Here is a 26,675-nt window from a genome sequence, read left to right on the forward strand (position 1 = left end):
CGTCACTAAATATGCAATGAATTTACTGGGAATGAAATGACCTAGCACCATCCTGGGCACCCTCTGCTAATTATTTATATAAATAGGTTTGTTTTCTAAAATAGCCATTGCCTTTCACTATTAGTATTAATGAGGATAGGAAAAAATATGATAATTGATAATATACATATTATGTATAGCAACAGCTTAAAATGTATTATATCGCCATAACGTATATTTACACGGATCCCATAATTTGAGAAGTAGTTTCCCGAGATCCATCACAAAGACAATTTTACTGGGAATTGAGAAACCCTAATATGTACGTCCAACGTTATACATACCTATGTTTCGCTGAATGATACGTATGTTTCCTACCTAGAGAGATTATCATGGGTATTTTTGTATACTAACTTTATAATACAGTCCATACTCGTATTTACATATTCTGACTCACACGAGAGTAGTTGTTTTTCTTCAAAACATTACATTTTTAGCGTTGAGCTCGTTATTGTCTATCTTGCAACAACCATGGTAATTGTTTTAATTCTCTGAAAAGCCATGTAATATAAATTATTATATTAATCTAATCGTATGTATATATGGTTCTGAACCACCTTTGTTACCATCAAAAGACTTTGTAGGAGTTACATTTTGTTAAGTATATAGATGCTGTTGTTCTAATTATGCATGTATATTGATCACAATGTTCATTGTCTCATTTTTATTTGACAGTCAACCCTTTGGATACAGTTACTATGGAAAACCCATGAATGCTCTTCCGAATCCACCTCCTGACAAGCCACCACAAGGTATGTACATATAATGTAAGGGATAAAAAGCTTAGATACTATGTGTGTTGGGCTTTGGTATTGAGAACATTGGCCGATCTCTTGATACATGGATGTCTATCGACGTCCGTTTGTGTATTCATTGCCTCATAGATCCTTAGATATTTTATTAACATTAAAATTTGTAATTAAAACAATGTGGAGAAGACCAATCTTTTCTAAGAGTTTGTGGTTTGGCATATTCAAAATGTTCCACATACCTATTTGACTCTGATATATGATTGTATATACTAAAAGAAAGGATGGCTCATTTGGGAAAGGAGAAATGCCTTCTTTATTCCAGGTATCTAGAGTTCTATGACCGATCTGAGACCGTTATCATTATTATAAGATCAAACTAATTCTGTCCATGTTCGGACTGGACCAGTGCCATAATAGAAAAAATTGGGCTAGATTTGTCCCACAAAAAAAAAAAAAAAAAAAAAAACTATTGCATTGAAAATCAACTTCTGGGAGAGCCTTGGTCCAGAAAAAAAACCCACTTCAGACAGTATCGAGGGAAACATTCTGAGGTTTGTGGGTATACTATATAAAAATTTAGATTAGATTTTAAAGGAAATCATTTGAATATTATTTATTAAAAATAACCATATTAGTACAATTTGATAAATAAGTGACCGTTAATTTTGCCTCGGGACATTTCGCCTTGCAGTCATTTTGCCTCAACAATGTTTCGCCTCAATATGTATATAAATAAATGAAGTTTATCATTCGTTATTGTTTATTTTTGGTTGAAATCAAAATATGTAATATTTATTACTATAAAATGCATTCAATGTTTATCTGATGTTGGAATAATGATGGTTCTTGCCTCATATTATGCTTGTACGTCAATCCATGAGTCTTTTATAGTATGAATAATCCATCATGTCTAATGATAATTACTAATGGAGAAGTGATTAGCAATTTTTCTTCTGGAATCGTTGGCTTGTTGTTTTTTCCTTTTCTTATTATACTAATTTTATGACTTATTTTGAAATCTATTTTAATGAAAAAATTCAAAAAGAACATCAAATTTAACCGAACCCCGGTTTTGTTTATATTCCTACAAGAAGTTAAAAATGATTGAGTCATTATGGTAAAAGAGTGGCGAAATATTAAAGTAGTCTATGAGTGTGTTATTTATCATAGAGAGGAAGGGGGGTATTGTCCACGGGGTTCTGTTCCTAGTAGACATTGAATATCAACATGTTCTTATTATTACTAATTTTTTTTTTTCAGTTTTGCCACCCTCCTTATCTTCTTTACCTACGAAAGATGAAATAACCAAATCCAATAAAAAGACCTTGGATCCAAATCGATCGAATAATAATGGTACTTTTTCCAATATTGATAGAACGGTAAGAGTGATATCATAATATGTAAGCTTGTTGTATTTACTAGTATACGGGCAGAAAAGTCCAGGGCTTAACAATGAAAACATTTGTGTTTTTTTATATATTTTTGTTTTTCACTTAATAGAGAGGGGTGTCGGCAGGGTGAAAAATTTTTAAAATTAAATTTCCTATATTGAAGTTTTTGGAATTAAAAAAAAAAAAAAAATATTTTCAAAAATCTATAGTTATTGAGAGAAAATTAAATTTTTGGGAAAGAAATTTCAAAATTTAATTTTTTGGAAAAAAAATCTCAAAATATTTAATTATTTTTTTTTTTGAACTTTTTTCTCAAAACCAACAACTAATAACTTTTTTTGAATTTTTTTGGAAAAAAATTTCAAAATCCATAGTAATTCACATAAAATTCAACTTTTTCAAAAATTTTTTGCTCTACTTCATAATTTCTTGAATATCATTCTTTTTTAACAAAACAAATCTTTCAAAAAAATATTTTAACGCCTATTTTGTTGTAAAAATTTTTCATCCTGACCGCAAAAAAATTATCTTAAATGCAAACATTCCTTATTTGGGGTGGAGCTACATCCACCAAGAAAACACGATGTGCACGCTCTTGAATCCGCACAACAATTTTTGAACCATTGTTTAGCTTGAACAGCATTTTTTCAAGAAGCAGAAAAAAAATTAAAAAACTAAATTTTTTTGATATATTGTTTTGGAATTAACAAAGGAGCGTTACACATAGCACAATAACTCACAAAATAGGGAACAAATTGTCATAAAATTTTGACAGCTGTCTTTTGAAGGCTGGTACTAACACAAAATAAAAATTTAAACAAAAAAAAAAAGAAATGCCCTCTATGTGTGATACCAATTACTTTTCAGCACACTTGTTATACATTTTACTGGGTACAGTTGCAACAGTGCCTTTTGGGCCATAAAAAAATAAACTAACACAATTTCAGAATAATGGTATTACTGATTATTATTCTACAAAAAAAAATCTATTTCAATTTGAAATAAGAATGGGATAAAAACTGATTTTTTATTTTAAGGTATACAGTAATTCTATCTCGAAATAATTATTTTTGTAATATTGCAGTTGAATTTCCATTATTTTAGCTGTATCTAATATCATTTGAATTATTAATCCTTTTGCATATAGTTGATAAAGTATCATCAAAGTTCAAAAATATCACATTGAGGATACATTTAAGATATTGTAAGCCTCAGTACAAAGGGTCTTTAGTAACAAAATGTGCAATTTTTCTCGTATGGTGTTTTCTTCTGCAATACTTTAATACAGAGTTGTGCCCTACAATTGTAATACACTTTTAACTCATACAGATCCTGAACAAATATATTGTGACGATTTTGTAGGTTTTAACTGATAAAATAGGTGGTAATCGCATATTAATTTTAAATATGACTCCCATGGACCTCAACTCTTCAGTAGAGTAACCATTTTACTTTATAAAGAAAAATATTAATCTTACATAAAGGACCCAAGAGTATGTAATATTTGATTATAGTCAAACCATGGTCTTAGCATTAGTAGATCTTTTGAATATACACGGTTTTGAATTTAAAAAAAGTTTGCCTTATCTGACTTAGCTTTCCATTTTCTATGTGTACCTCTTTTTCAATGAATAGACGCTTAAGGACAAAATTTAGAATTTTATATCTGTATTAGACAGTGCAGTACACATTTTAATCTTTATTCAACCCTTAAACGTCAATATTTGAACACCTCTGAATTTATGAAGTAGAAACGGTTGTAACCATTTTACTTCATTAAAAAATTTCCCATAAACGGTCCTAGGCCTGGTTTTATTACTTGATCTAAACCAACTGCACTAATTTGGAATTCCTGAATGGCAGAAAATCAAATGGCACCAATTATAGTACTCTAGCACAAATAGTTCTGGAGTTATTTGCGTTCAAATAATTTGGAAATTTTCAAATTAGCAAAACACTACTTTTTGAGTGATTGTGTTTCTCCGTCTCGACAACTGACTAAAAATGAAAAGAAACAGAACATCACCTTACCTCTTTCATAAGCAGACAAAACTCACCCAGGATTCACTCATACATGATCTGGATGAGGTCAAAATTTATTCCAATTGTAGTGCACGAGCCTGCATGTTGGAACTGTTCTGTTCTTCTTTAGTCGTAGGTTAGTTGTAAACAATTATTGTAATTGTTTCAAAAAATAACTTTTCAAAACTTAGTTACTTTATTATCATGTTAAATATTATCAACGATAAACATAATTCTCTCAAGAACAGTACCCCACGACAACGACTCCTGGTAATTCTTCTTTCAGAAGACAAAACAATAATAAGGGCTAAAATCTATTTAATTAGGCTTCATTTGATTTAATTACACCTTTTACTATCACACAATATGTTCTACTAATATACATATGTGTGTTAGGGTGATTTGTTTTTTAACTGTATCAAATTTAAACATCAATTTTTTCAAAAATGTAAAAATTTTTAGAATAGCTGGGAATTTTTAAGATTGTTTTTTTTTATTTTAATCTAAATATCATTTTTGTATTAAAAATTTAATTTTAGAAATTTTTTCCAAAAAATGTCTTTTGAGAACAAACATTTTTCAAAAAATTCCAAAAACCAGCTAATAAATGTATATAAAGCAGTGGACGAAAGAAAGACAATTTATATTATGAATTGCAATTCTTAGAAATTTATAGCAAAATGATATTTATCATTAATTATTATTTAAAATATTAATGAATTGGCATCGGAAATTATACTAGAATTACATCGCAAACAGCTTTAGGATTTTTTTTTTTTGTTGGAATAGTAGTATCACTAGTCTTTATAAACTTTATTCTAGACGTGTGACTTAAAGATGACCTTGTAGAATAATTAAATTATGAATAAGTTGTATTTTCTCACCAATAGACAACTTTTCTGCAGATCGATGCATATTTTGCGGGAAAAAACACAGAATATTTTGATAGAAAATTTTGAGAACCAATTAAAAATGTTATTAAGGTAATTTTTTAAGGTCATCCCTTAAAGCAAATAGAAATAATAACCTAAGTATTGTCAGAATGGTATACTTTGACTTCTCCTTCCTCAAAATGTCTAAAAACGAGGTGTATTTTAGGGAAATCTGCAGGGGGTGGCCTGAATTATAGAATATTTGCTTTTTACTAGAAAATTTAATATTTGTAATTTTTTTTCAAAAAAAATAAAATTTTTCAAATTTGTTTGATAAACATTTAATTTCCTGTGAATAGCTATTAATTTTTGAAAATTTTCCCCAAAAAATTTAATATTTGAAATTTTTTTCCGAAACAAAAAAAAAAAATAATAATAATTTTTGAGTATAGCTATGGATGTTTTAAATTTTTCCCAAAAAATAGTAACTGGAAATAAATAGCTGGGGGAAAAAAATCTAAAAAACCAAGCCCTCTCTAAAATGTAATCCTGTGAACCCCCATGATTTTAATGGAATCTTCCAAATTTCCTGGGTTATTCATAGTCTTATCTACTAACACAAAAATTTACAGTGTATTTTGTTGACAGCTGTTGATATTTTTTTGCTTTTTTATCTCATATCAGTGTTATGACTTTTGATTGTTTGAATTTGAATCCCCTCTTTCGAAGCCCTGAACAATTCTCCACTACTATCGAATAATCATTCCATAATTGAATATAATTGGTACAGAATTGGCCCTTTTATTCTGTTTATTTTTGGACGAAATACAGGGTGAGTCACTATCTTTGCTTCATAAATTTTACCTTCGCCCCCCCCTTTCTTTTTTGGGAACTTTTATAGTTATCACATATAAAATAATATTTGTCTTGTCTTATAAATAATAATTGTCATAATTAAAAAAAAAATTCTAAACAGTCGGATAATTTTTGACCTTAAGTCTATTTCCAAAAAAATTAACTCTAAAAATGAAAAAAAAAGTGTATTCTCTCTGCTAAAAAACGATTTTTGGCAATTATAAAAAAAAACATTCAGTCAAAAAATATGTAGACACCCCTAATGACGTCACCATTCTATAATTTCCTCCCCCACCTGCAAATACATTCCGGTGCCTTGTAGAGCAATGCCATTTTTCAGAAGTAGGAATTTTCTAACCAAAATTGAATACTTCACCGTACAAACGGTTATCGAAATTCGAAAATAGTTGAAACACAGACCCCCCTAACGTATGTATGTAAACTGCAGGTCCATACTATGAAGTAAGTAAATATCTTTGTATCTAAGTAAGTGAGTTTGAAATGTAGGTATTATAATTATGATTATTGACTGCAATTAGAGTCCTCATTAAGGAACTATTTATGTATGTATACATACTTTTTTACAAAAAAATATGGGTAAAGGAATCCTGACGTAACCTTACATACTTGCTACAAAAATAGTAATTATTACATGCAAACTCACTTGAATGTATTTTGCATGCAAAAAAAGACAAATCTTTGCAATGTACTTACATAGGTGCATAATATATATATCAGCTTTATTTTAAAATTGCAGAGATCATTATTTTTTATTGTATCTATGTATTTCCTTGACACATTGTTCAATTGTAGGTTAATTGAACATACTACCAATAAACCATCACAAAATGCATTATATAAATTTCCTTTGTCCAAAGATGATCAATAATATCTTGAAAGGGAGAGTTTTCTTTTTTCAACATAAATTAGTCTTATTGTTGGAGGTGCATATAGTACGTCATACAAAGTGGCAGCAGCGTTTTTTGTTGGCAATATCTACAGGCTTTTTTTAATACTCCAAAGCTGCTATCATGGTTATTTGATTCTTGAGAAGGGAACATCAAAGTATAGTCCAATAACTAGTGGATCAAAGATGTGTGTGTGTCCTAGCGTTGTCTTGATAATCTCTTGCTGTCTCCTATTCACCAATGCTGACCGCTTCTGTTTGATCCCTAGCTTCAAACGGTCAAGCTGTTCACAGTAGAGGGCAGAATTGGGAGAAAAGTAACAACACTGGAAGCACTGTTGTGGAACACAAACCGAAAGAGTATCGATCCCGTATACATAGTAAATTTTCTTGGTTGCTTTTGACGCGTTTTCCCCTTACAGGTAGTAAAAATGTAAAATATGGCGAATTTCTTCCATTGAGACCTCCATACTTAACGCACGATAATTCACGACTGAATCATCCAAGCTCAATACTGCACAAAAAGCGTTGGTAGTATACTCTCAGATCTCTACAACAATTTATCCTCCGATCCTATATGACCAATAATGAACAAGATATATCTATTTTATTTTAAAGGCGGGAAATACGCGATTACTTTTCCCCCTACCTAATATTACAAAGGTGTTATATTATTATTTAATTCCTAAAGTAAGGACTTTTAAATATATAATGATCCAAGTGCATGTGCTCATGAATGACAAAGAATAACAATGAGGGTTTAGTTTAGAGTTAAAAATCCTTGTTGGACTTAATTTTTTCCCCACTTTGTATAGTATCAGATTTGCAACGGTCCAAAAGGCTTAAAAGGCTCAGTTTCTACACAAAAAAATCACATTTTTATGTAATTATAATGACTCGTACCGCGTCAAAAAAAAGACTTTAGAAGCATTAAACTTTGTCAAAGTCAATTTTTTGATTCTTTTCAAGAGAAAAAGTTTATATTAATACAGAAATGGAGCAGTCTAATGTTCAATCATGATTTGAATTGTTATTACAAATCTAGAGAATCATTCATCAATCAAATTCATTAAAAAAATAATGATGATTTTTTGTTGATTTAGAATCAATCAACGTTTGTTAAGTGTGTCAAAATATCCATATGAGGTGGAATTTCATGAAATATGAGTTGGTATCCTGCAGGAATTGGGAATACAATTATTTTTATTAAAGCAAAAAAATAAAAATATATATACCTTGGTTTGTATATTATTTAATTAAAATTCAATTTGATAAATATAATGAATTTTTAAGGTTTTATCCATTGACCTATATTAATTATAAAATGGACATTGTTTTTGAAAAGAAAAGAGTCCTTCTTGTTTTGAGCAGTGTTTTTTAACCGTAGGGGCGTCCGCAAGATTATATTTGGCTTGGTTTTTGTATTTTTTTGAAATTTTTTCCAAACATTCCTGGTGACATCCTATATTTTTCCAACTCTGATACTCTAGGGGGTCACTGAACCAAAGTTGCAACCCCCTTTGGTAGCAATTTCGAATTCTTCCCAAGTATTGAATTATTGTTTGTACACTAATTGTTTGCAATTACTCACGTCAGCTTACCAAGAGGGAATTCGAATTTAGCAAATCAATTTTCAGAACACATGAGTAAAATAGAATCAGAAACATCGTCCGCTGATGACAAAATTCAGTTTAGGATTTGATGTTAGTGAGGTAACGTCGTAAGAGGGATTAGTTCCACTGAATGTCCCTCTAGAACAGTGGTTCTCAAACAGTGGGCCCGAGAATTTTTTGAGGAATGCTCCTCCGTAGCATTCCTGGAACAACATCTATTCTGCCACATCCAGATTTTAAAAAAAAACAGATACAAGGTTGATGTATTCTAGTGGTAAACACTTTTTCAATTTTTAAAGAGTAAAATTTAAACGAGAGGTTTTGTGAGGACATTTATTTACGAGGACTAAATCCCTTGTAGACCTAGACTATGTAGTCAGACACAAGCTTGGTCCACTCCTTCCTGATGGAAGCTTCTAGAGACTGGACACTCCTCTGAGGAGCAGCATACACCCTCTCTTCTAGACGTGCATAAAAGAGTTGTTGAAGGGGTTCTCGTCTGGAGAGGAGGTCGGCTACATATGGAGTTTCCAAAAGTCTGGAAAGTTATCTCTCAGGACAGCCTGGGTCTTAGTGGTGCAATAACACGTAAAATCCTCTTGATTGGAAACAAAGTTCTCCCCGAAATTTTATCTGGACCAAGATAGCACTTTCGGGTCCAGAAATCCCATGTTAGTATCTGCATTAAACCGCTCTTTCCTCTCCACAAAATGGGAGATCAGACTTTACTTATGCTAGTAACAACGCCAAAGGCTGGATCTTTTGTTTTGAGGACATGTCTCACTGAAGTTGAGACATTGTCTGAGGTTGTGGTGATGCGGTTGTTATGCTTATTCAGAGTGGCATCAACGGATATTTTTTTTTTCCTCAGATAAAAGAAAAGCTTTGCCCGAATTTTTGTGTGTCTTGAGAAAATTTAGAATCTTCTATGTTCTTTCAAACTGTCTCCGCTTACTCTGTTCAGAGATTTTATGTCTTGCTGTTCCCCTCCATGATTTTGCAGTAATGTCATTCCGGATTGAAAAAAGTAAAATGTATACTACTAGTTAAGATCAACCCTGTATATTTTTGTATAAACATGTGTAGGAACGTCAATAATAGGTTCAGGATTTCCTAGTATAAACTCAGTTAGGTCACAATGGTGGTACTTGGAGATCTGGATATTTTCTCAAATAGTAGAGAATGTGAAAAGTTTGAGAACCGCTTGCTTTGACGGATTCATTCCTAGGATTTTCTTTTTTGTATAAAATAACAAAAAACAAAAATCACAACGAAAAGTGATGATAAATGAAGTGTATTTTAGTTATGGATGTGATATTGCTTTTTTTTTTTTTTTTTTTTTTTTTTTTTTATAATATTTGTTTCAATTTTACACTTGGAATCACTTGGATAAACAAACTTTTATTTCAACTTCATTTATCATTTTTCATTGATTGGTTGTTGTTATGTAATACATATATTGATACTCTCGCGATCGTCAGTCATCATTATTTTCTCCCCTTCAATCAGTTTTGACACTTTACACCACATACAAACCTACTACATAGCCTAGTCATGATACGTAGGCGCTTGTGTTGTTTGGTATACTGGTACTATAGTTACTCGTACTTGAGTATGACGCATTTAAAAAGGTGGTATTATAATAAATTAATAGGAGATCAGTACATGCAGTTTACCAATGTCAATTTAGTCCGTCGATGACGTAACCTACCAAATGTATCACACAGGTACAAAAAATATCCCTCATAAAAAAAACAAGAATACAATGTGGGTACCTGCAACTTACAGTAGCTTTTAATTACAATTTTATTCCTCTATTTTTGATTACAAGGGTTCATTATGCAATCAAACGACAGCTGAAACAAGAATGAACAAGTTTTGTTTTATTCCCATGTCTCTAAGTGTAAAAATAACAACAAAAAAGTCAACGTTTACCCCATCTTCTCCATTCCAGTGGCATTGCCGATAAAGTTGATGAGACCGTTGGCATCTCCATCCAGACTATCTACAACACCAAGAATTAAATTACTGCATATTTTGAGTCCCACTCTGTATAATTTTTCTTTAATAAAAAAGTACTCAAATTTCTGAGCTATTCCCTACTCCAAACAAAAGTTCTGCGGATAACCCCATAAATCCACGTCAATTGCCCTTAATGATATAATTGTTGTATATTTTTTACGAAATGTATCGAAAAGTACCAAAATGACAACATCTATTTTAGTACTGGAGCCAGAGCCGGTTTTAGAATATGCTGGGCCTAAGGCAAAGATAAATATGCAAGGTATATTGTGTAAGTCCTTATTTATTCGATCCTATCCGTTCCAGCCTTATAACCAGCCCATTCAGTCGTTCGGACTGTGAGTGCTAGAAACGATATATATATATATAAAGAAATACATTTGACAGACGTCATCAAAGATCGAATTTTAAAGTATGTAGGACTGATATTCAGGTCTGAAATGGACTGGAGCGCAACTCGACTAAACTGGACGAAAATGTGTTATTCCGTCCTGAATAAAGTTCAGCACAACACTATGTGCAAGGCCATTTTCTTTCTTTACACGACGTTTTTTGGTAGAAAAAAAAAAAAAATGTTGTACTATATTTTTAAATCAACATTTTATAGAAAAGATCAATACTTAATTGGCCTTTTTCAATAATTTATATCAATACTTCAATCGTTGATGTTTTTCTAGAAAATAATTTTTCATTCAAAAGGACTTTTTTTTTTTAAAGGGTCAAATTTTTTTCTATTTATATATAAATGTCCAATTCATGTATATATTTATCTAGCGGGTCATGGTGCAGATGCTTCCTTACACCGGCTCGGACTGGAACCCTGTACGAAAATAATGGGTTCGTGACAACACTATGAAACATTTCCCATTAAACCTGCTATTAATGACTGCTCCTATTTCCAAACTTCATTAATTATTATTATTTTTCGTTAATAGACTTCACAAAAGTAAATCATTAATTATATTACTTCAACATTTGCTACATAATTTACTTTGTGATCATCTCACCCATAATTGATTACTTTACTTCTTAAAATATACAAAATATCGAATCCCAAGGAGGAAAGAAGAAGGAACATATTATCTTTGTAGAGACTTAATTTGAATTAAATTAAACTCCACATGCAAATGAGTTCAACTCAATGAATATATACATAAATAACGCAAGTCGTACACGTATTTTATAAACCATACAAGAAGGGGTTAACTCGATATCAAATGTTGCATTATTTGATATCTTTTTTATGCTGTACCAATGTCTTCACGCCCATCTTTGGGAGGGTGTGACAAAATCAAAGAAGTTTATTCTTGAACTACATAATATTAATGTTGTGTCAATCCTTATTTAGGAACGAGGACTGGGAGTGGGCGCTAGATCATTTCACTTTAAACTATTTCGTCTCATGGATATTTTGCCTTAATATATATTATTAATAGATGTTCCTTTTCACTTTTGTTATCAAAATATGTAATGTGACGTCATTGGTATATTTATGTATTCCTTATAAATAGAGATGGAATTTGTGTAAGATCACGTGGAGAAGGGGGAAGTGAGACATTTAGTACTAATAAACAAAGACCCTTGTTAATAGCATATAAATTTAAATTCATATATAATTATTTTATTATTCATTTTTTTCATAAATTTACACCAAAAATAGGCAAGAATTCTTCTTTTAATTAAATAACGAAAAAAGGGAAAAAAGAGCAAACTCATCCAACGTTTTTTCCTTGTCTAATCGTTATACTGAGTTTTTTATTTAGACAGATCTCTTCTGTACTTATTCATTAATCTATTCAGTTATAAATAAGGACCCAACCTTGGGACCGTTCATAGATTGGACTTGGCCAAAGACATTACATACAAAACAGTACATAACAAAGTATCTAGAGACAGTGTTGCGTCTGGATTAATATTTTTTTCCAGTCTTAGGACTGACCATATCACTCCTTGGGACCGATCTTTAAGACTGTCAGTCCTTCGGACTGTCACGATTAGAACTGATTTTTAAAAGAAAGAAGAAATTAAGTTGATTCACGTTATGAGGACCGAACCTTTTAAGTTTTAGGACTGATAAGAAAGATTGAAATGTACGGGACTGCAGTCTTCAGTTCATAATATGGACTCAAAAACATTATGTAGATAAGAGAAGCCGGAATATTTGGCCCAAAATTCCATACCTAGTGGGGGAGACATTGAGATTTGAGGTTTTCTTGTTGATAAGTTCAAAATAATATGTAACTTTTGGTACCGATTTCATTAATTATTTTATGGTACTTTAGCAATAATATCAACTTTAATGGTAGCAATTTTGAGCAATAGCTACTTCGTCCACGTGAACCAGTGAGCTTGTCATGGAATTCTAGATGCATTGAAGTCATTCGAGGTCATTGTATTTCCTTCAGCACCCCCTGACACACTTCAGTGATTGATTTGTTATTGTATATAATATAAGAAAAAGAGACTCATCTGGGACAAGGAAAATGTCGTTTTAATCCAGGTATCTAGAGTCCCATGGCTTAGATTAGGAAATAGTTTACACAGTAATAATTATCCATAAATAATCGTGTTAATCCCAATCATTATTATTTCCACCCTTAGTTCCAATAATGGCTTCCAGGCGGCAGTGGAAGGTCTGGCATCCGTTGTTAATGTAGTTCTCTGCCATGGCGTCCCATTGTTGGCTGACATTAGCTTTGAGGGCCTTGGTCTTTGAATGACGGACACTGCAGGCCTTTCTCTCAACACGCACCCAAAATATGTAGTAGTCGAGGGGGTAGGCATCAGGACCATGGAGGAGGGGGGGAAGTGTCAGAAAATAATCTAAAAGTACTCAAATATTAAATCAAAACTCATAGAAAGAGTCTTCCAACGAAGAAAATGGACTTCTTTCATTGCTGGTGTCAAAAGTGTCATCTCTACCCGCTCTTTCCACGAAAAGGACTCTATGGAAAGAGTGTTTAAGGGGAAAATAAACAATTCAATCAAAAGGGAAGGAAGACTATGCTCCTAACACCGACCTATAATATATTGTTATTTTTGTTACGCAGTTCACCAAAAATTCTCTTCTCTTTTCACTAGGGGGGAGACGGCCTGTTCAAACTGACTGCATGTCTGGAGGAACATGTAGCAGCTTCTAATTTTAAACCAATCAGAGTTGAGGACTACAAAATCCTACTTTTCTCGACTTAAGTGTCCACTCTTTTCCTAGAGTCCTTTATTTCCACCTACCTTTTTAATAGTTCCCTCTACAGTCGAGTGTGAAACCCCAAGATCTCTTGCATGGGTCCTTGTGGACTTTAGGGCTCCGGGTCCAGTTTATCCTTTATGACAGATCCCTTCTTCCTCTCCAATGTTTTAGACTTGCTAATAGCGGAGACGGTGGTCCCGTAGACGCCCAACTGCTTGGAGTGGTTGAATGGTGGAAATTCGTCAATCATGTTTAAGAGTCATTTTCTCGACTTGTACGTAAGCTAGAGAGCACAAGTTTTTTTTGTTCTTTTTTTTGTAACTAATTGTTTATATTTTAATATATCAAAATATGAATTAATTTCAATTGCTTAACTTAATTAATTATTGAATTAGTCAGTGATCAGATTTCAATGGAATACCCGGCTGTGGAAACAAAATTTAATTTAATCAAAAATATATAACTTAAATTAATAATGTAATAAACTAATAAAAATAATTTATTGTATACTATATAGATTTATATAATTTAACTTTAACCATAGAGTGATACCACAAATTGGTATTTAAGATTATGGGAATTTGAAATTACATTATAAAATTTTTTTGGCTAAGTATTTTTCGATTTTCGTTCTTTCTTTTCCGGTTGCCCAACTAGAGTGAGTGAGAACTTACCCACAGGCTACTTCTCGACTCAAAAACCAATATCCCACTGAATATTTAACTGATTAACTCTATTTAAGGAGTATTTTAGGTTATAATGAAATATTATTAATTACTGTAGGTAGAAAATTAATCAACATGACAAAAATTACTCCAAAATTGTAAATCCACAAAATGAGACACAGCTCAGGATTTGGTATACATATGTACTCGCTACCCTCAAAAAACCGTAGCTAATGTAGCATTAATCGGTGTTTATTCAACAAAAATGCTGAATCTTCAAAAAAATATTCCTTTTTTAATTATATTGGAATACAATACGAACAAATTTTATTTTATTTAATTATATTAATTGTTCTAATTAATTTAATTGAATAAGTATAAAAGTGTTTTTTTTGTTTTTTTTTCAATTTTCGTCATAAATGATTAATTTGATCTTCTTTAAGGACTGACATGTGTATTAAACTAGACTCTGGTCCTCAGTCCCTTATTTAATTAATATAAGAGTATAATTAAAAAAGAAACAAACCCTCAATCAACTCAGTGGAATCAATTTAATCTTCCTTCAGGACCGAATAAACTGGACTGGGTCACCGTCTTCAGTCTTATAGAAGGAACAGTGTAGGATTAGCTAAATAACAGGACGTAGAAACTTGCTTGAAACAGAAGAATACCAACTTATTCCCTGTGGCGACTAGCTCTGATATCGCAATAGATTAGTGATTTGGGAGTGACAGGGTGGAGGAACCACTTATAGCTTAATATTTGGTTATAGGATTTTTTTTTTTAAATTTGTATATTACCAAGGTTAATAGAAAAACATAATTAATCGGACTTGCTAGAATTTTAAATTTGATGTACCGTACCTACTGCTGTGCAAGACAGACAGATTTTAACGTCCAAGAGTATAAAAGTGGTATTTTAACAGAAGATAGTACGAGAAATTATATGGTTAACAGTAACAGTATATATTCTTTGACGTCACTATTAAAAAGTATAGTGGAAGTCAAACATCAGTCGGAAAAGCGTTTGGCATAACCTTGTATTTTTATTAACCTTGTTCTATTACTTTTTTTTTTTTTTTAGGAAATACACTTTTTAATGTCCTTATTGACCTCACGAAGGCCTAGGCGGTGCAATTTATGACGTGATCAAGGGTGTTTGCATGATTTTTTTTGGAAGGGAGTGCGACTAAGATATTTCTTTTGAGAGGAAAGATGATTTTGTGTTTGTTTTTCTTTCACAGGCAAAATTTAAGACAAAAACTTTTTGAAACTTTTTAGAGTATTTTGAACGAGTCTCCTTTTTTTATACAAGACAAATTAAATGTTTAAAAAATGTTTGAAAAATTGAAGATTAAAAAATATTTAGCCAAGACAGATTTTTGTATGCCCATTAATATACAAATTCCTCAAGACCCCGTTATGCAGAATCAGAGCCGGTTTTAGAATATGCTGGGCCTGAGACAAATTTAGTATTGAGTCAGCCCTTATTTATTCGGGCTAGTCTAGTCTTCAAACCGGTCCTATTACTCCTTGGGACAGTTCTTTAAGACTATCGGTCATTCGGCTAGTCAGTATTACAATTTATTTAAAAAAATAAAAAATAAATAAACTTGATTGACGTTATCCAGGATCAAACATTTTATAATAAAATAACTTATTACTTAGTGTATTTATGAGAAGAATAAACTATGAAATAGCCATGACGGATCAAGTCGGAGGAGGGAATCGACAGCTGACAACAAAATACAAAGGATATTGTTCTGTTAGCGAAGTAACACCGAGTCTCTCATTTGCTTCCACAAAAAAAGAATCAAAACCAAATCTTATAATATAAGATACACTTAAGTAAACATAAATATAGCCTAGCTATTTCAAGTACACGTAGAGTACATATGCCATGAATTTACATATATATTTTTACATACATTATAATTAGATATATTTTCCTACATTTTGAATAATATCCTCATATGTGTATACTTACCTATGATGGAACAGGGTGGTGAGTTTAATAATATCATACAACTACGGGACCGTTGTTATTCATTGCATATAATATATATATATATATATATTTGTAGTATTATCAACTTTCACATCGTCTTACCAACGTGATGGGAAAGAAATCAAAGCACAGTTATTTATAACATATATTATATATCTATGTAGCTTTGAATAACGCTTTGTTTTTTTCCCTGTTCACAAGTTTTTTTCGTTATTATTATTGTTGTTTTTTAAATAAATATTTTGATGGATAGTTTATTGTACATATTATAATAAAAAACAATAGTAGTTAATTGTTTATGGATCAATTAATTCCTTCTTCCCCCCCTCCCTCTTCCTTAGTTTGTTAGTCATTAGTTACTTGAGATTCACTCATCATCATTGTCTTGTCTTTATCTATTTATATAGGTACATACATATTGTTGGACTTGAGCAGTGCATATGCTTTGTGGAGTCTATATGTATTATGATATATACTGGGTGGTCCTGAATTAATGGCCCATTCACTTGAATGTCATCATTTAATCAAGAGTGTTGTCACGTATTGTATGTAGAGATTTTGTTAACCAAGTTAGAAATATTGTGAATGCAGGATGAAGCAAACTGCAAATGAAGTGGGATCAGTGGTGCTGGAATTAAAGGACTAAGGGGCTGTTAGTTCCCCACTTTATCGTGTTATAAAATTATTCTCTTGTCTTAATATCAAAAAATATATATATATATATATATTCTCAAATAAATTATCGTCCAAAATATGTTAACTATAAAAATTTAAGAAGCTTTTATATTACATTGTCTAAAAAGTCCAAAAATACACCCTCCCTAACCTCTTTCTAAATATATATAATTCTTGTCATGGCCCATGGACTTCACCATTAGTAAATTTGGCCCACCACTTGCAAATACGTTCTGACACTGCTGAGTTCAAGAATGGTGCAAAGGCACCTTTTGAGCCCTTTGGGCAATCCCTCTCCATTCTTGACTTTGTAAGATAAAATATGGTCAAAGGTGAAGCCAGTGCAGTTTGCATACTAAGCAAGGACTACCTAAAGGCGGCTGTGCAGGCAAAATATTCCAAAAGACATTATGTAAAATGTACATACTAGCTGCAAGTCAGTGAAGAATTGTCTTTGCCAAGTTATTTAGAGCAAGGAAGTGCCGCCGGAACCATAGCAGCCCAGGAAGTGGTGCCAGAACTATTGGGGACAACACAGGGGCGCGGATTATATTTTCAAGTGTAAGAGTGGGCAAATTTTATAATAGTGATGTCATCAGGTTATATCCACAGGATTTTCTTTTTTTTTTTTGGGGTGGGGGTGGGAGAGTTGGGCTTTTATTTTTATTAATGCCAAATTTGAGACATACCGGGCCGTGCAGAATTATTTACCGATTTTTGTTCAGAGCATATCGCGGACAATAATTACATTTCGAATGACTTGAGAAACAATTTATTCATACATTTTTAGAATAATAAAATAGTTTGTGATCAAATTTAATCAATGTAGCCACCATTTGACTCAATGACACTGGTCAGGCGACACCTGAAGCTGCCACAGACTTGCTGGATGTAATCGGCGTCCATGGAGGCCCAGGCCTTGTTGACAGCAGCCTTTAAGGCATTTATGTTCTTGTGTCGTTTTTTGCAGGCCTTGGTCTCCACGTGCGCCTAGATAGAGAAGTCTAGTGGGTTCAGATCTGGGCTCTGAGGGGGCCAGTAGTCCTTAGGCCAAAAGTTCATGTTGTCCTTGAGCCACTCCTGAGCTTTCTTGGAAGCGTGGGCGGGTGCTCCATCTTGTTGAAAAACCCAAGGAGAGTTGCCGACTATGGATTTGATCCACGAAGGACCTTGGACGCTAGAATCTTCACATAATCCACCACTGTTAATCTGTAGCCAGTGGGGAACCATACCGGCTTCATGGCCTTCCCGTTGGAGGCCACGAGACCCAACATCATCACCGAAGCAGGGTGCTTTGTTGTTGCCACATAGCGGTGCTTATCTTGCACATCTCCAAAGCTCACAACACGGTCATTTTGCCTGTTGAAAACAGGATCGACCGTCAAAGTTTTCTCATCTGAAAAAATGATGATGCGTCCAGATGAGCTCTTGAAATCATTCAAGATTTTCTTGGCACGCTCAACTCTGACTTCTCGCTGACGTTCAGTTAGCAGAGAGCGTTCAGTACGCCTCAGGGACTTTCCTCCAGCCCTTTTCAATGCCCTTGAAACAGTTGATCTCGGCATTCCCATCTTTCTGGCCATGTCGGCAATGGACCTGTTGGGAGTCCTCTTGAACACTGCCTTTACTTGCCTTGTTGAGACAGTGGGCTTCCTGCCAGCCCCAGGGGAATGCTTGAGATTACCCCCAGCCTCCAAGGGCTTGTAAACGTTGTAAATTGTCTTCAACGAGGTCCCAACCTGTTCCTTAATGTTGTTATGAGGCACTCCCACTCGGAGGAGGGCTGCAATTTCGATCCTCTTTGTTTCCTGATTGGACATGGTCTCACGTGTGGAAGTTGTTACGCTCTCACAGAAAGGATTTTTGTTTATTTTAACAGTAAAAATACGAAACAATCAGATTGGTTGCCACAAAACCTCTTAAAAAGTATATTTACATCATCGGTAAATAACTTTGTACGGCCCGGTATTCTCTTTAGACATGGCAAAAAACTTTTATTTTTATTTTTGAGTTCAAATTTTTCCGAAGAAATTAATTTTAAACAAATATCATTTTTTGGAAAAATGTTTTTTTTTTTTCTAGAAAATATAGACATTTAAATTTTTTAGTTTTAGAGGAAATTGTTGTATTATCATAACAATAAAAACACTACAAGAATGGGGACCAATAGACCCTTGGGCCTATGGTTTCAGCGCCACTAGGTCAAGGGACCGTTTCGTCTCACTTTTTTAGACCAAATGTAATATTTCTATAATCAAATTGTAAGGTTACGTGACTATGACAACTATATTATATAATCCTCCCCCCCCCTTACTTTCAAATAGGCTGCCAAAACAAGGGTTAACACATTGAATGAGATATTCTGCTTGTTTTTAGAATCAATTTGCGCGCTCCTGCTCACTCGGAATCCTCATTTTCCCTTAAAATGTTAATGAGCGAAAGATAAATTAATTAATAATTTCACACCTTTTGAGCTCTGCTCACTAATGCCTTGGATATTGGCAATTATTATGGGTCAACCCGTTTAAAAGTATTATAACTGTGTGTAGTTTGATTTTTATGATTCAGTAACACCCAGTCTGCGTGTGTGGGGGGTAGATTTATGCGAATCTAATGTGTTATCGTTCAATTGTTAGACATACAATCCCTTTTTAACAAAAAAAATACAGACATATTATAATTTTAGATATGGTATTTGGTCAATCTTTTTGTGTTGGTGGGGTGTTTTGAGTCAATTAACATATTTTGAAGTAACTCTTCTTCTACTTATGTATTATCATTGTCCTAAGAATAGTAAACTTGTATATCTCGTGTAAGAACGTATACATATTTTATGTATATGTTCGGTATTAGCCTCTTCAAAAATATGGATGAGATTTGCTTTGTATAAATAGAAATGCATGAATCAAAGCTAATAAATATTTTACCTTCATGAGTAACAGCAAATATACATATTACGTCTTATTGGATAATATTATATATACATATAAGAATCCATAAAGATTAACTTTTATATTATATTTCTTAAAAGCGTCATCGTAAAAACAAACTGGAAGAATTTATCACCAAAATTAAGCAAATATTATAATAGTATTCTGAATCTAATTATCTTACATTTACGTAAATATATCCTTGAATTTTCTATCATTCTTCTGTGAGTTTTGGACCAGTACTTTCAAGAAGTAACCAAATATTAGTGCAAAATCAGCTAGAGCTCTTTAAGAGTGATAATAACATGATTCTCCTTTTCCTAATTTACAACCTCGGAGTAATTTTTGTCAAGTTCATCAATTTTCATCGATAACACAAGAATTAATTTAAATTCTAGAACCCTTTCTATTTTATGAAGATATAATTAATTATTTTTGATTAATTTAAGAGTTAAATGTAGTCAATAAATTAAGTACTAAGGGAGATATTTGTGTTTGTCGTCAAATACCGGGTGCAGGAAAAAATCTTTACACTTCATTTTTGCTGCATAATCAAAGTTTTTGTGAATGCGGTAAAATTATTCCGGTCAATCTATTAAAAGTAAACAAAAATGAAACAAACAAAAAGAATTAGATCTTCCTAAGGGTCTTAGAAGCCGAGAAAATGACATCTGAGCGTGATCAGTTCACTTTTGGACGCTGGCAAGAAACCAACAGAGGTTGCTAAGAACCCAGACATGATCGTGGTGTTATAGAAGGGTGATGCACCTGCACACACGTCCAAAAAGACCCAAAAGTGTTTAAAGTACAACTTGCCTTTCCAGCAAATAAAATGTGGCCCTACTGACCTTATGCCAATCCATTGGACCTCACTTTTTGGGTGGGTGTATGTTGAGTCCAAGGCCTACACCGTCCGTCTCCCAAATATCAACAACTTCAAGGACACCGTCAACCAGCACTGGGATGCCATGTCTGAGTCCACCTGGAAGTCACCATTGCTGCCTAGGGGGACTGCATCGATGATTTGGGTAGCCAAGACATCATTTTTATTTTTTTGACTTACGCTATTACAACTGTAACTGGTTGGTTGTATATTATTAACTTATCAACCAATCAAATTTTATATATATTTAATAGTCTGTTTTGGGTCTTATCTTGGAAATACAAAATGTCAAACACATCAGTCAGACATTCAACAAGTAGGCGTAAAAAATAACCAAGCATAGTCCTATGGTATTTTTTGGGCCTAAAAGGTTATTTCAGAAGTTGTTTTCGACCGAAATAAAGCCTATTTTCCCTTCTCTTTTTTTATATATTTCTCTTTCTCTCTCTCTCTATCTCTTTCTATATCCCTCTCTCTCTGTCTCCTTCCTTCTACCTTCATTCCTTGTTTTTATTCCCTTCTATTCAGACCTGCAACGCGTGCACCTTCTTCTGGTATTAAATATTTTTGATTAAGAACATATACATATATTCTTGAACTGGAGTGATAAATATTATTATTTTATGTTAGCAGTACTCAATAGTTGTTATTGTCTCAATGACCTCCAGAGTTGTCTCAACTTGGCGCCTAGACAATGACTTGTAAAAACATTAATTACACCCAAAAAAGCAATCGGTCTCAAAAGATGCATATTGTAGTTTTGAGCTTTATAAAAAGAAATCAGGTTTCAATATCACTTCTACATATCATAAAGTGAATCTCGTGAAAACTAATTTTGCTCATCGTTTTTATTAATAAAGAACTATCTTAATAAAAGAGAAAGAATGAGTTTAAGGCATTTATGATATAAAATCAACACTAATTGAATTTTGTCCCAGGTTATTATGCATAAGTAGACGTAAAAATCTAAATTTTAGAAAATATTGAAAGTCAGTTGATCTCTAAAACAGAGATTATCTACCTTTTTTTAGTGATGTACCACTTACAAAATATTTATTTAATCCAATTACCCCCTACAATGCGTTTTTAGCTTCAGCTTCTTGGTTTTTGTATTTTTTTTTTAAAGAAATCAAAAAATAAGTTTATTGAAAAAAATTCAAAATATAAAATTTTTCGGGGTCAAAAAACCACAGGGGATTTACAAAAATTTAATTTTTTTGGAAAAAAATCAGAAGTCCACGGCTATTCACAAAGAGTTCAATTTTTTGGAAATTTCAAATATCTATATTTATTTTAAAGAAAGGAATTTTTTTGCCAAAAAAAAATTTAAAATCCACAATTGTTCACAAAAAAATTAAATTTTTCTCCAAAAAGTTTTGCAAAAAAATTTCAAATATTACATTTTTTGATGAAAAGTTTAAAAATCCAAAGCTATTCACAGAAAATTAAATTAAATATTAAATTTTCTTGTCAAAAAAAAAAAATTCCTTAATTTGGGGGTCTACAACGCTTGCGGGCTCCCCTGATCTATGTTCCACTTGTTAAATTTTCTTTCAAAATTTCAAGTACCCCATGATCTAAATGAAATACTAAACATCGGAAAACAATAATTTACGTCTCAATATCCCTTTTACATACAAGCTTATTAATATCGTATCAACTTACCCCCCTCTTCCTCCCTCCTAACTAAATACAATACGTAACAACTAATGCGTCCCTTAATTAGCATATTCCGATACGTCTTTTCATTAGGTATACACCATTGCTTATTATATTTACGTTGTTGACCTTGTGGATGTTCTTGAATGAAAATTATATAAATAACTTTCAATTTGACGTCGGCATCCTTGTCTGAGTGTATTTATGCGTGGAGTAGTTTGAGTCTCTTATAGTTGCTAACTTATCATATATGGTATATACATACATAGTGTATTTAATATTCTGTTGAATGGATGATGCGTAAATTGCTACTCACTTAGAGAAGATTGAAATTATAGATCCCTAAGTAGTCATATCAATTGCAATTTCTGTACAAGTTGTAGCTTGTATTAACAGCGGGGGCTGAAGGGACTGTAGCCAACCCCAAAAAATAAAGGAATTTTCACTTTTTACTAGAAAATGTATTATTTGAATTTTTTCTTTTTTAAAAATTTAATATTTGAATTGTTTCTTTTTATAAAATTAATATTTGAAATTTAATTTAATTTTTCAACTTTTTATTCAAAAACATTTAGTTTTTCAAATTTATTTCCAAAAAAATTATTTTGCTGTGAATAGCTAAATTTTTGAGATTTTTTTTTGAACATCTGTGGATTATTAAAAAAAAATCCTAAAATTTTAATTCTTTATGAGCAGTTGCAGATTTTTGAAATTTTATTACAAAGATTTAATTTTTAAAAATAACTATGTATTTTTGAATTTTTTTTTCCTAAAAACTCAATATTCCAAATTTAATTATTAAATTTTTTATCAAAAATATAATTTTGTATAAACAGCTGTGGATATTTGAAATTTTTTCCAGGAAATTTAATTTTTTGTTAGCAGTTATGGATTTCTCAAAAAAAAAAAAAAATATGATACAAAGTACAATTTGTACGTAATATAATGAATGCTTTATTTAATAAGAATTTTGTTGATCTATATATTATTATCATGTAGAAAATACGTTTATACAATTAGTAATTTTCTTTAAAAAAAAAAAAGTCATAAATTACATAATTAATACATATACGATCCATGGAATATTTAATTATTTCGTTATCCTCACCACTAGTACTCTAAATTCTTCATTTATCTCATTTTTTTAGGTTGCAACTTGTACTATATGCTTGTATAAATAATTTATTGTACAAGTTGAGATGACGAATTAAGAGTAGACTTGTAGTGTAATTTTGCAATAATTGAATATTCTTTGGACATAAATATAATCAGTGCATTTTTTCCCCTTTTTTGAACAAAAATTACTAATTAGTATGTGCATATTCTGTGGCACATTAAACTTAAATTATCCGTAAATACATAATAAATGCATAATTTTAATAGATAACCATTAAATGACAGCATCAATTCATAGTTGGTAATTAGAATGACGGATGTTTTAATTTAAAATAAACATTAAAAGGCATAGAAAGGACAACCTGTACAAAATCGACAAATAGCACAAAAAGGGTGCAATCGTTATTGACGTCGGTTCTTAAAATTTTACAAACTCTATGTATCTCCGGTAAAAATAGTGATAGTCGCATGAAATTCATTGAGGATATTCATTAGTATGTATTGTTTAGATTTAACGAATAAAATCGCTTTGAGCAGCTGGGTTTTTCTCTAGATGGGACACCGCACAGGCACAATCGTGTTAAAACGTCCTTCTTTGGGATCTTGGTAAACACGTCTATTATGGAGACAATGACAGACTCCTTCTTGCTGCTACAAGGGAACCTATTCGTTCCTTTCTGCCACATTCCATAAAACAAAAGTCCAGGAGATTAACATTGGTGGGTAGACATCCCCTGTCCCAGTATTAGAGGAGTAACTGCTTGAACTTCTTCGAAGTGTGAGTGTGGACACCATCTTGCTGGAAGACATTTGCCTCTCTTCCAACTTCCTGATATAACAAGGACTACATCACATTCTTCATGACGTCGATGTTAGACATCAGGGTTTACAGACTCAAAGGTGTTGGGGAGGGCATGACTTTGCCTCTTTTTCTCACCTCCAGGATCATCCCAGCAACAGGGAACTTAGTCGCCGCCATAATTACTGATTAGAAGCTCTGAATGTTCTAGATCAGCTCATACCAAACTTGGGCCATTACGTGAGCTTTAAGGGGTAGATACAACCTTTTTTACCAAGTATTTAATAGCTTTCTCTCCCGATATCTCATTTTCTTGTGATTTTCGGGGTTGTACACCCACGGTAAATCCTGCATTTAATTATACATTACATGTATACTGAGTTTTAGACCGTGGATAATCTCTTTTATCACTTACTATTTCAGTTTTGCATTGTGGGTTGGATTGGGTAACGGAGTTTTTTAAAAAGGGATCCTGAGGCAATAAAAAAACCTACGCACAATTAGCTATATTTCGCTCTATCCCTTAACTTTAAAAAAATATTTCCCGGGATCTCTATGGAAGAAACTGTACTGGGAAATGAGAAGTCCTAATATCAACCAACAGATATATCTAGATACATAAAAACAGTATGCTCTGGTAATTATAGTAAAGGAAATTCCACAATAACAAAATATGAAAAGTGGAACATTCTAAAAACAACCACAAACTTTTGCCAAGAGGAGTGAGTCATAACCCATTTACTAAATAAAAAAAAACACATCACAAAAATGGAATCTCATCCGCACTTTGATACATACTTAACTCATCTGCATGTATTGTACGTGTATATATACATATTCAGTCCATTAATTTAGCTTTTTATCATCCCCATATTGAGATTATGACTATTATAATCAATTTAATAGTATATTTTTTTGGTTCATTAGACCAAAGATATCTTTATTCTTTTTTGTTTCCAAAATGAAAAGACTTCATGAAATAAAGTCTTAGTATACATATATCTCTACACAGGAAGGAAGAAACAAGGATGATTTTAAAATACTCATAGATAGTACCTATGTCCATATCGCATACATGTATATCCCTATTAGTGTTGAGGTACAGTAGTTCAAGATCGAAATTTTTAGTTCGATCTTAAGTGATATATTCTAGACTCCATTATGATCGATATTTCGGTCAACTAACGGTCTCTGACCGTTAGTTCACTATAATTTGATCGTTTTCAAATTGGCCAACGACTTTTTCTAATTTTCATCTCCTTTATGAACTGTCGTTGATGTTTATGAATAATAACTGTTTAATAGAAAAATATCTAGAACACCTTGAAAATCTATAAATTCGATATAGGGATCTGTGTAAAGAAATAACTAAGTTTAGTGATAAGAAAAGGAAAAACGGTTGGCCCGTGGATTTTTTTTTCTTTTTTTTTTCATTAACTAATAGGTCGTGGTGGTGTTAACATTTCTCTCTGAAGTAAGCCTTCTCGCCGATATTTGGTGTAAATTGTTTTAAAAATGTATATTAATATACATATATATATGTATGAATCTAAATATTATTACAATACTTTTCCGGCAATTATGCTAGTTTAAATGTGGAAAGTACTTTTCTTTATAGTAGTAATTTATTTTCTTCAGCCAAATCATGTAACAGGAAGCAGGTAGTTCCAAGGGTTTTTAATTTAGTAATATCATAAGTCTCACTCCTACTTCCCCTCGGGCTCTTACAAAAATCCCATCTGTATCTATTATTTACTCTTTACAAGTACATTAATCGAGTAATACGATATATTTGACGTCATCTACTATTCATCTATAAATTCCATCTGTGTCAAATTATCAATGAGACGATTGAAAAATTAAATTTTTCTTAGGAACCGATCCATAGATAGTGTTGTCACGATACCATTATTTTCGGTCTGTTTTCGTTAACAAAATTGATGTCCGTATTTCGATACTTTTTCTCTTGAAAATATCTTGAAGGACAATTCGCTATACATTTTCAGGGGCGTCTACAGGATGATTGTTTGGGATAGGGACCTATCATTATAAATAAGGACTGGTTGTAAAAACTCCACTTAATTATATAGTATAAACTTAAGAAAATATTTCATTTAAGGCGCTACAACTCCATTTAAATATAAGCTAAATTTGTGCAATTATATTAATTGACTTTAATGTTTTTTTGTTTTCTTTTTATCTTGCACCTAAAGTCCGAAGCAGTTACGTAAATATATATAGATAGTAGGTGAAGTAGAAAATTCGAATCGTTTTTTGC

At 32.1% G+C, this 26,675-nt stretch overlaps 1 protein-coding gene across 1 annotated transcript in view; it reads left to right on the forward strand.

Moving 5' to 3' along the window:
- The window catches only part of LOC121122632 (uncharacterized), an 86,515-nt gene that overhangs the window by 30,271 nt on the left and 29,569 nt on the right, over positions 1 to 26,675 (forward strand). The window contains exons 5-6 of the mRNA XM_040717665.2: positions 715 to 791; positions 2,052 to 2,170. Coding sequence (XP_040573599.1) covers positions 715 to 791; positions 2,052 to 2,170 — 196 coding nt within the window. The remainder of the gene's footprint in view (positions 1 to 714; positions 792 to 2,051; positions 2,171 to 26,675) is intronic.

This window comes from Lepeophtheirus salmonis, chromosome 8, assembly GCF_016086655.4.
Source record: "Lepeophtheirus salmonis chromosome 8, UVic_Lsal_1.4, whole genome shotgun sequence".
Lineage (NCBI taxonomy): Eukaryota > Metazoa > Arthropoda > Copepoda > Siphonostomatoida > Caligidae > Lepeophtheirus > Lepeophtheirus salmonis.